Here is an 11,406-nt window from a genome sequence, read left to right as displayed (position 1 = left end):
TTGCTTCCCCTGGCTTGCTCAGCTTGTTCTCTTATAGAACCAAGACTACCAGCCCAGAGATGGCACCACCCACAAGGGAACCTCCCCCCTTGATCACTAATTGAGAAAATGCCTTACAGCTGGATCTTGTGGAGGCATTACCCAACTGAAGCTCCTTTCTCTGTGATAACTCTAGCCTGTGTCAAGTTGACACAAAACTAGCCAGTACAGCATGTAAGTGGATATTGGAGCCCTGATACACTGTTCTAGCAGACAAGGGTCAGGAGCTCTAGCTGGTGTTGGTGAGTGGACAATATTGGACAGACATTACTGTTCCTTTCTGGATCAGTGCATGGCCCATGGGCTAAGGTCTCGATGGGACAAAGCAGAGGCACTTGCCTGTTTCAGTGTTGTCTAGTGGAGTGTACCCTATGGTGCTTCCTACTCACAGATTTCATAAGAGCCTCTGCCTTGTTAGGAGTTTTGTTATTAGGACAAAGAATGAGCAAATAAAGAAAATTCTTGAAAAGAGTTTATCCTCTACAAAGTCATCTCCTGAAGTTCCCACGACTGATAGCCCACAAAGCACTTTCTAGCTTGCTTTGATTTCTGTTGAGAATACCCACGTGCATATTTACATCAAGTGTGTTTGTCATCTATACACTATTTTACACTCTTTTTTTTAACATGTGAAGTGCAAGTGGATTTCACTGGACTTGGTAAACACACACCTTGTGTAGTTATTAGTGGTGTCAAAACTCACATATTTAACACAGTATATTAAGCAAATCCCTCATTTAGGCTGTTTGGTATTGATGATATTTATGCTCTTTTAGTGTTTATGAAAATCTAGTAAACCAAAAGTGTAACCTGTATATTTCTCAACTTACTTTGCTGTGGCAATTTTCTAAAAGATAGTTTGAGTTAAAGAGATGCATTTTTAAAACTTACTGGTATCTTAGCCAGTTACCTAGCACAACCATCATGTTCCAGCCCGCGGTTTGCAAGTGTGTGTTCACTTGCTCTGGTTTTAACCACGTTGGGTGCTGCCTTTGTCAGCTTCACACTGCCTTCTGCTGATTTACATCTCTTAGCACTAGTGAGACAAAATACATTTTGAGCATTCTGAATATCCAATATGGGAGAAGTGAAATGAATAAGCCCTGGTGAGTGGCAACGTGAGATGGAAGGAAATAAGCACAGATTGGATTCACATGCTGGGGTGTGTACGTCTCTGGTAACGGACATCTCAAGAGACAGTAGTAGGCTGGATATGGTGGCTTATGCCTGTAATTGTGGCATGTTGGAGTCTGTGGTAGGATTACCCTCTGCTCCTGGACAGCCTGGGCTACAGTTAAGACAGAGAGGTACGAAGCAAAGAATGAGGGTGGGAGGGAATGAGCACAGTGATGGGAGATGCACATGAGGGTTATGGAGGAACCTGGAAGGCAAGCCTGGGGCACTCAAAGGAACATAGTGGGGATGCTCAGTTTCATACTCAGGGGCTAGAAACTCAGCCAGGAGTGAACGCTGGGTTGCAGGCAGACCTGTGTGAGTTAGTACACAGCCATTGTTAAAGAGCCTGGTGAGGATACAGAGGAGCCATGAGTGGAGGAACAGTGGGCCTCACAGTCCACAGAGTAGAAAGACTAGGAAGGAATTAGCCTTCAGAGTCAAATGTTGCCTATTATAGTTAACAGGATCAATTTTCTTCCCTGAAGTATAAATAACGGTGACTAGCTTCGCTGACTCAATCATTTTTTACTATGATGGATGAATTTAAGTACAAAAATGAACTAAAACAAAGATTTTGATGCTTTCAATGTGACTCAATTTCCTGAATGTCACTGTCCCCGTTGTACTGACCTCAGAGATAAACAGCAGCAGTAAGGATGTGTGGGTCAGGGAACACAGCAACACTCAACAGCCTAACTCCCGCTTGTGAATCCACTCAGTCTTACTCAAGGGCTTGCTCTGGCATTTATTATGTGGTAAGCTAGGAAAGCAGCTAAGGGAACTTACAGAGTACCGTGCGTAAGTGGCAATCTTTAGAACATAAAGTGGATGCTACGTTCCAAAGGAAGTACTAGTAAACAACATCTAATAAATGCGGAACTAGATAAGCCCAGGAAATTGCTCTCACACTGTATTAAGCTATAAAACACACGGTCGTAGAATTACATGTGTTTCCTTCCCCTCCATAGCTATCTCTTTAGGACATTTTCTTCCTGAAAAAGGAAAACAGGGTGGCATGGTAGCGCACACCTTTAATCCCAGGACTAGGAAAGCAGAGGCAAATGGATCTTTATGAGCTATGCCACACAGTGAGTTCCAGGCTGGCCAAGGATCCATAGTGAGGCCTAACTCAAAACAAACAAAACCGAAAATCAAACAAAAACAGAACACTGGTGTTCTTTATCAACTTGCTAGGCTTCCTTAGCAATTTACTGTTATAACCCAGGACATTTTAACTCAGAAATTTACTTCTGTATAGTTCCATGTACTAGAAACCCGAAAACAAAATGCAAGTAAGTCTAGCCCCTTCTGAGATTTCTGTCCGTCCTTGGCTCACAGGCAGCTAGACAGGCTCTCCGTCCCTTCCCTGGTCATCCACTGTGTAGACCTATGTCCAACTCTCCTCTCCTCATAGGGATGCAATCATCCCAGATTAGGGCTCATCCCTGAGACCTTATTTGACCTTGCTCCTTTAAAGACTTTTTGTCCAAATACAGACACATTCAGGAGCTCAGGGGATTTCAACATATGAATTTGGGTAAGACACCATTCAGGTCCATTGTATGTGCTATAAATCCAAAGAAAAATTCTAAAACCAGTAACTATTAACTACACAGTGTCTGTTAGAGAGCTTGATGGGGGCCTTGGAGTCAAAGGAGCTTGAATGGGTCAGGCTTCTGTCAGAAGAGGCAGGGATAAAAGAGGCAGAGATGTAACCCTTGAAGAATGATGTGAGAGCTCACAGAAACCCACCTGAGGTGGAAGAGTGACCAGAAAGAAGCCATTACCAGCCTCAGTATGACAGGCAGTGGAAGGAACGGGGCAGCAGGCACTTGCTGTGCTATACTTGTGGTTGGGGCAGGCCTACCAGCTCATCTGCTCTGTGGGCACCTCCCTGGAATAAGCCCTTCTGCTGCTGCTACATGGTGGGAGAACCTACAGGATGTGCCCACACTAGCCACCGTGGAGATCAGGGTGGGGCCTGCAGGAGAGGAATGAGTAACATAGATTCAATGGGCCCCATGCCCATCCAGTGTAATGAAGGAGAACTTCTGCAGGATTGGGCATCACCCTGTGCCTTCAGATTTTGCCAGGAGCATCCCTAGAGGCAAAAGAGGAGCCGCTCAGGAAGTGGGTCAGCTTAGCCTGAGAATAAAGGCTCGAAAGAACAGTCTGGGGTGGGGGCGCTTCATTTTCAGTAAAGCATACAGAAAGTTGAAAATCAGATTTTCCCAGAAGTCTTGCATAAAGCTTCTGTGGCTGTTCTAGCAAAGTCATATGAACATAGCAGCAGCGATAATGTATTCTACACAGCCCTAAAGGCCTGAAGGTCACAGTTCAGGAACTCAGGGGTCTCACTGGCTGCCTCAGAAGGGTCTGGGGAACAACTGCAATTTCAAATGGATAAATTTCACTGTGCCTCTTGTTGTTTTGGTCATCAAAAGAATCTGAAGAACAGATTCTCATTAAAGTTACCAGTCTCAGCTAACACCAGTCATGTGACAATGAAAAATTTAACTAAGAAATTGAAATTGCAAAAAGGTGCCTAGTATTCTGCTACCTTTTCCTCTGGTTTTAGAAAATAAACTTGAAATTTTAGTAGTTCAATGGCTTATTAATATATCTAAAATAGACATTGTCTCCACAGTGTTAAATATTAAACACACTTATTTAGGTTAAAGGAAACTTGGTCCCAAGTTCCATTTTTTTTTCAGGACTTTCACCTATTTTGAGTTCAAAAAATTGTTTTATGTTCCTTTTGTAGAAAAAAACAATTACTATACTGAGACAGCCTTATTATTTCCACTTGAAATGAAACTACCAGTTCAACTTCAGTACAGGAACTAGACAATACTTCAACTACAGGCAACTTTAAAGTCAATACCAGCATGGAAATAGGGTGTAAGCAATTATAGGGGAAATCTGTTCTACTACTTTGAAATACAACAAAAATAATATCTAAATTCAATGACTATTAGAAGTACCAAGAGTATGAACAATCCTTAAAGATTAAAGGGCCATAAATAGGGAAAATATTGAATACCTGGTAAGGTTTTGATTGGACTTCAATTCTCACATGACTTACAGATGGGAAGAAAAAGGTATGTATCTAGTGTATAACCCTGACCAGATTGAATTGTATCAAGTGAGGAAAGGGGAGAGAGGTTTCTACCAACTATATATAGCAAGCTTTAAATTAGAAAAAGCCTTAACAGGAGTAACCAAAATCTAAAGCCAAACTGCCAACACCCCACCCCAAAAGGCCTGGGTAAAGATACGGTTGGTCGTTCTAAGCTCTAGTTATGCTGACCTCGTGCAAAGTGACAGGCAAAGTCATACTTGTTCTCACAATGGAATCCACATATGTTACACTGAAAGGGATTGTCATACCCATGACATCCCATATGGATAGTGTAAAGGACGTTGTCTGCAAAGTAAGTGTCACAGTGCTGGCAGCAGTAAAGAAGTTGAGGTTCCTGCACCAACGAGGTTGCAGTTGGACTGCTTGGCTGGCTGTCTCCAAGGATGGGGGTGTTGGTGTAGCCACTTAGCTGGCTGCTGGGCCCTTTCAGTGGACTGCAGATCCTCTGACTCGATGGTGGAGAAAGCCTGAGGACTATGAGAGAGCTCTGAGCGACTCTCCCTTGGGCGGAGGGCTGTTGCATCACGAAAGGCTTCCATTCTTCTAGGATGGCGTCTACATCAGCAGAGACGGGGTTTGGGTTTTCAGGTGGCAAGGTGGACAGGTTCCCTGCTAGGTCAGACAGCTGATTCAAAGGATTATCCACAAGCCAGAGTCCCTGTGGCTCCCTCGGCAGTCTGCAAACTGAAGTTTTATCCGTACTGTCACAGAAGCCATTCTGACCACTTGGGCTCTTGTGTGTAGAATCACTCCTCAGCTGATCTGGTTTCTGAACAGCCACAGAAGGTGGAGCTAAGGTGATGAGCACCCCTCGTTTGCCATCCTCTACGTTGCCCTTATTCTGCAAGGTCCCCCACATTTTCACGCTGCTTATGGAAGCCCTGGGACCGGTCAGCGGTAACAAATTATGCTTGCGCCTTCGGTGGTGGGACAGGTTGCTTCCGTAGTTGCATCGGTAGGCACACAATTCGCACTTGTACCGCTTTTCTCCAGAGTGGGAGCGCATGTGGGCTTCGAGGTAGCGCTCGTAAGCCGAGGTGAAGGGACACAGGCGACACCTGTGCGGCTTCTCGCCCGTGTGGGTTCTCGTATGTTCCATCAGCCGAGCTGTTCTGTGGCTGGAATAGCTACAGTATGAGCACTGCAGCTTCCCATCCACGGTCCTTTCGAAATCGTCCAGCATCAGCACCCGGTTCCTGTCCGGGGCGTCCCCAGGGGCTCCGGGGCCTCGGGTCTGCATCAGGTCCCCAGCCAGCATGTTCACTCTGCGGTGGGTCTGCTGGCCCAGGAAGCTCTTCAGGAAGTCCTGCTGCACCACCTTCTTCTCCCCCATCTCCATCTTACCCCCCTGGCCCTTAAGTCACCGACTCTCGGGTCTCCTTCTGTCTCCTCGAGGCTGGCGCTACCGGCAGTCTCTCCTCAGTCTTTCCACCCCAAGCCGCTCCCTTTCTCTTCACACCCCAGTGCTGATGAAGTCAGGGGCCTGGAGATGTTTCTGAGACATACAGCCTGACTCCAAAGGCCCACAAAGTCAGCCTTGCTCACCTCAGCCTTTACCCGCCAAGCTTGCCCGCCACGTCTCTTCTCCCCTGAGGCTTACCCGAGTCTCGCGAGAGTGAGGCTAGAGGAGCGGAGATGACCGCTGCGGAGGAGCAGTCACGTGCAGCACACGCCTACACTTACCACGTGAGAGCCGCATGCAGGGGCTGTCAGATGGCTCCATGGGAAAACGTTACAGATGGGCAGGCAGCATTTGGTTATACTTTAGCTTTATCCATATTTCCATCCCAGGACCCTTAGCCCTCTCTCCTTCCACCGCTCCTGGCATCCCAGAGTCAGGATTCTTGGTTCAGAGCAAAGATTGCCCACAGCGGGCATCTGTGGGGCTGGGCCAACTGGTCATAGATGCAGAGAGATGAAATCGGGGTGGGCCATGCTGCACACAAATGACTACCCATTCCTACTGCCTATGCCTGTCTGCTGCCTTCTCCCATCCTGAAGCTCCAAGGAACATCTTCTTTTCAGACATCCGACTTCCCTCTCTACCTTTCTAACTCAGCTAAGCTCCTTTTCGCTTTCAGCCTCTAAGATTTGTCTGATGTCCCTTCCCCCCCCCTTTTTGTTTGTTTGTTTGTTTGTTTGTTTCCGTGTTCATTCTTTACATCACCTTTTGTCAAAATTACTTTCCATCATTCCATCATTTTCTTGGGGGTAGTTAAGGGTACGGACACTGTTAATTACATGTTTGTGCCTTTTATGTTTAAATGGAAGTCCCTATAATAAGCTTTAGTTGTGGGAAAATGGGGAAGAGATCTGAAAAACGGTAATGATTAAAACCTTATTCCCTCTCATCTGAGAAAAAGTTTTGTTTCTAATCCTGTCATTAAGTTTTGCTAAATAAAATTATTCAATCAAGAGCATTCATGACCACATTCAAAGCACATCCACCTACATTCGTTCAGGCACTGAGAAACCCAGCATAAAATAAAATGAGCTCTGACTCCTAGAAGCTCCTTATGTAGCCCAGAATGGTTTAGCCAATAAGCTTTCCTTCTCGGACATTTCTTAGTTTGGACAAGCAAGGAATGTCTCTTTCATCAAGAACCGACGTGGGAGGAGGCCTTCATCATACAGAGCCTCGCCGTCTAGTCTGCCCCTGTCTAGACCTCTAGACACAGAAATTCACTCCTGAGCGAAGCCAAAGTACCCATGCTCTCATCACCAGCCCACACAGCACCCTCATTCCCAACACCACACAGTTCCAGAGGTGACTGGGCTCTCAGGAGTTTGGGAACCCCTGCCTCCTCAGGCTCTGCGGTTTCTCACCCAAGCTGGGGGCCCCAATCTTAGGCTTTGCTCTGCCACCCACACACCCCATAGTGTTTTCCACATCCCCTTGTCCTACTTAACCATTTTTTCTCCCCAGTCTTTGGATGGTGGGCTGGAAGGGGGATCGAAGTGTTTGAGAATCCTTACTAGAAGTCGGTTTTTAAAACAACCTAAGCCTTCATGTTTTCTTCTATAAATTACCTTGGTCATGCTACCTTATCACATCAATAGAAAAGTAACAAAAACGTAAGGAAGAGGCCTCTATGAAGAAAAGAGAGAGAGAGAGAGAGAGAGAGAGAGAGAGAGAGAATACAGTGTCTCAAGTCTGTTATGGCAAGACAAACTCAAACATAAGAAAAAAAACACACAAAAACAAAGATAAATCAGATGAATAACAAGGAATAAACAAATACAGAAAGAACAGCAAAAATAAGAAATGAGGAAATAGATCACTGAACCAGAACTTAAATGTTTTAAATGGTTGGCCATGGTGGTGCACACCTTCAATTTCAGTACTCCAGAAGTAGAGAGAAGTGGATGTCTCTCATTTTAAAGCTAGATTGATCTACATATCAATTTTCAGGCCAGCTGGGGATACCTAGAGACTCGGTGTCTCAAAATAAATAAATAAAATTTGAATAATTAAATTGAAAAGATGTGAAAAACATCCAACGATTTGGGAAACAATGTCCACATGGTTATATGTCCCTTCCTTATATTTGTATTCATAGTGATACTGACAATGACGTAAAACATGTATTCAAACATATAATGAAAAAAGTTTCTTTAAAAAAATTAAATAAAAAGAGTTACCTTGCTAATTAAAGTCGAAGTCTATCATTGTCTGGATAGCCTTCCGGGCTTGGTGCAGTGTCGGACTTCCTTCCCTGACAGGACTTCTCCTTGTCTGGGAAGCTTGCAACCCGTACACCTCTGCGTGCAGAATGTCACATAGCCTTGGTTTATATTACAGGTTCAACTTCCTTTCTCCTGGTAAGAACTCAGTCAGCTAGCACCTGAGATTCCTGGAGTCACTCCCCATGCTAATGAGGCTTCTCAGCACCTTAAGCCTTCAGCCAATAACCTTTGCTCACCCTGGATATTCCTACCCTCTTAGCCCAAAGCTATATAACCCTTGATTCACCCCAAGTAAAGTTGATCTATCTCCCTGAAGCTAGTCCCAGTATGTTGTCATTACTGTGTGAACTCTCAGGGTTTCCGGTCCTGCTGTCTGTCATCTCTGCTCCATTTGCCCTTGTGAACCTATATTGGCTGATGATCCCCAAAGCCAGGGAGGGTCCCCAAAAGAAGTGTGTGTGTTATTGTTTTATAAAAGGCAGAACTATAAACCTTGACTATACTACATGCATCAAATGCTACAAAACCCAATTATACACGGAAAGAAAAAAACACCAAGAGTGGACATTGACATCAAGTGGTATGACAAGATGTATTTGTTAATTGTTAAATGAAAATAGGAGTAGGCTGTGGAAGAGAAGGCAGAGAGAGTGTAAAGAGTCAGGGGAGATAAAGGATACCAAGAGAACAAAGCCAGTTGACTCAAATGAGCAAGGCTCGTATGAACTCACAGGGACTGAACCGGCGAGCATAGGCCCTGCAGGGTTCTGCACCAGGTCGTGTGTGTGTGTGTGTGTGTGTGTGTGTGTGTGTGTGTGTAAAAGCTTACAGCTGAGTATGTAAACAAGTGAGTCTTCAATCCTTGTGACTTCTCTTAGGGCTCTTTTCTGTTGGGTTGCCTGGCTCGGCCTCAGTGTGATGGTTTTCATTTTATCTTTTATTTTTGTCATGTATAGCATAAATACGACAAAATAAAATATAATAAGATGGAAAGCTGTGATAAAGCACCACGACCAAGGAAACTCATAGAAAGGAGGATTTGGGGGGGGGGAACACACGTGGTTTCCAAGGGTGAGAGTTAATGATCGCTGTGTATAGGCATAGCATAGCAACGGGAGCAGGAGGCTGAGGGCTCTCACCTCTTGAGCCACAAGCACAGATCAGAGAAAGTGAACTGGAAACGATGTCATTTCTATCTCCAATGACATACTCCCTCCACAGCAGGACCACACTTCCTTATCCTTCCTAAAACAGGTCCACCAACTGGGAGTTCAAATGCCTGGAACTGTGAGGTATCTCATCCAAACCACCACATTCCACTCCCTGTCCTCTAGTGGCTTACGGCCATAGCAGAGTGCAGAATACGCAGTCCAACTTCAAAGCCACGTGACGTGGAACTTATGGTTTCTTTGGAAAGTCAGTTGTGTCGGACGGTGCTTTTCTGGGGCAAACAGATGAAGGGGTGTTTTCCTGAAGCAGATCCAGGAGAAAGGATGCTTTGCTAGAGCGAGCTCGTGAAAGGACAATTGCTAACGATGTGCATGTATTGGTTTGCCTTACATGTGTTGTTGAGCTCCACTGGGCATGACTCCATAGAGAGAAATGCACCAAAAAACTTGAGAGGTTCCTGCAGCTCCTTGCCACTTCCCTGAACTCAGGCTGATGGGCAGAGTGAAGTCGGTGGATACAGATTCATGTGGAGTTTGCTAAGACAAACTCATGTGCTGAGGCAAAACCTGTCTTGAGCCAAGAAGACCCATGAAAGACAAGTGATGTCTGGAGGGAGTATAAATAGCACTTGTGAGAGTGGCTGGGGCTTGCTTGCATATCTAGCTTTGCAACGCTTCTTGGTCTCTTGTCTTTGTTAACAGGTAGAGAACTTCCCCTGGTTGTCCCTGGTGGTCTTGGTTGTTCCTGCTGATTCCTGCCGATTCGCCTGAGGCCTGGCTTTACCTGCTAGGTCCTGCTACCGCTGCTGATTCAGGTTTGCTATATGGACACTACTGAACTGGACTTCTGGTGTATCTGTGGAGTGTTTGCAAGAGGATCGGACTGCCGCTGCTAACCTGTGAATTGAACAGCTGGTTTCACAGATGGGATTTGCTCCAAAGGACAATTTCTAAACAGGTCCACTGCTCCCGTATCTTAATAACTTTTCTTTTTCACTACCTCTGTTGGGGGTGGAGGAAGGCTAGAAGGGAGGTGAAAGCATTTAAGAACCCATATTAAAAGTAGGTCTCGAAAAAAATTAAAACTACAGCCACCAGTCTTTTACAGTCACAACACCGGTTTTAAATCCGAAGTCTCTGGAACTCAAAGCAGTGTGTCAGTCTGTTAACTGTCATTCTCTATGAAATAAAAAAGCAAATTACATACTTCCAACATAAAATGGCACAGAATATATATTATCATTCCAAAAAGAAAGTCTTGGGACATAATGAAGAAATACTGGACGAAAGCAGATTGAAACCCAGCAGGTAAATAAATCCGTTAGCTCCATGTCTGATGTCAAAAGGCTTAGATGTCTCTGCCATTCCAACTTTGTTGACTACAACATTCTTTTCTCCCTTGTTCGTTTCACTCCCTGCATGCTGCTCTCTGTGACAAATATCCCATGACTCTCCAATGCAGCATGGGTTTCACTGCACAGCTTCATGCCCTGGCCTCTCAGGGCCTCTTGCTCTCTTGGTCTTCACACACAGATTCCCCTGCCATATATTTTTCTGTCCTCTGGGGCTCTCTGAAGCCATGGGGAAAGATTCCACGACCCCTTAGCTTTTATGATTAGAAAGCCAGCACTGTGTGGATGACCCTGCTGAGTTCAGCTACCAGCTTGGGATGCTCCCTGACCCACTTGAATCACATCAGCATTAGCTTTTGACTGTAGCTGTGGGTTGTTCTCTTTCAAGTGCTAGAAGGTAGCTGGGCAGAATCTTCCCCTGAGGGCTCCTTCTCATATAATTCAGTGTAGACCAGTCCTTTGTTTTGTGATAATAGTTTTACAGTAACAATCGCTCATCCAGTGTAAGTTTCCCTGGAACACTAAGCTGGCCAGTGTTATATTCTCTTGGAACTCTGTGTGTGTGTGTGTGTGTGTGTGTGTGTGTGTGTGTGTGTGTGTGTTTATAAGCTCCATTTGTTCTTTTTCATTGTAGACCTGAATAAGAGTGATTACTAATAAACAGGTGAAAGAATCACTGTTAGGCCATCTTAAAACCTCTTCTGCCAAAGATCTTAGCCCGTTACTTTTATTTTTTTTTTTTTTAAAGATTTGTTTATTTGAGTCTACATGTATGGGTATTTTGTCTGCATATATATATATATATATATATATATATATATATATATACATATAGTGTGTG

General features: G+C 44.7%; 1 protein-coding gene across 1 annotated transcript; it reads right to left on the bottom strand.

Moving 5' to 3' along the window:
* Window positions 1-4,511: 4,511 nt before the first annotated feature.
* Window positions 4,512-5,696, bottom strand: LOC110336941 (zinc finger protein Pegasus-like). Its single transcript, XM_021219677.1, has one exon. It carries the CDS (start codon window positions 5,694-5,696, stop codon window positions 4,512-4,514), a length of 1,185 nt encoding a protein of 394 aa, XP_021075336.1.
* Window positions 5,697-11,406: the final 5,710 nt, after the last annotated feature.

This window comes from Mus pahari, chromosome 19 (genome assembly GCF_900095145.1).
Source record: "Mus pahari chromosome 19, PAHARI_EIJ_v1.1, whole genome shotgun sequence".
Taxonomy (NCBI): Eukaryota; Metazoa; Chordata; class Mammalia; order Rodentia; family Muridae; genus Mus; species Mus pahari.
Note: the sequence above shows the minus strand (reverse complement) of the source record. Positions and strands in the feature narration are given on the sequence as shown.

Excerpts from the sequence above, each read along its gene's own strand:
- LOC110336941 (XM_021219677.1), bottom strand. The coding sequence starts at position 5,696 with ATGGAGATGGGGGAGAAGAAGGTGGTGCAGCAGGACTTCCTGAAGAGC.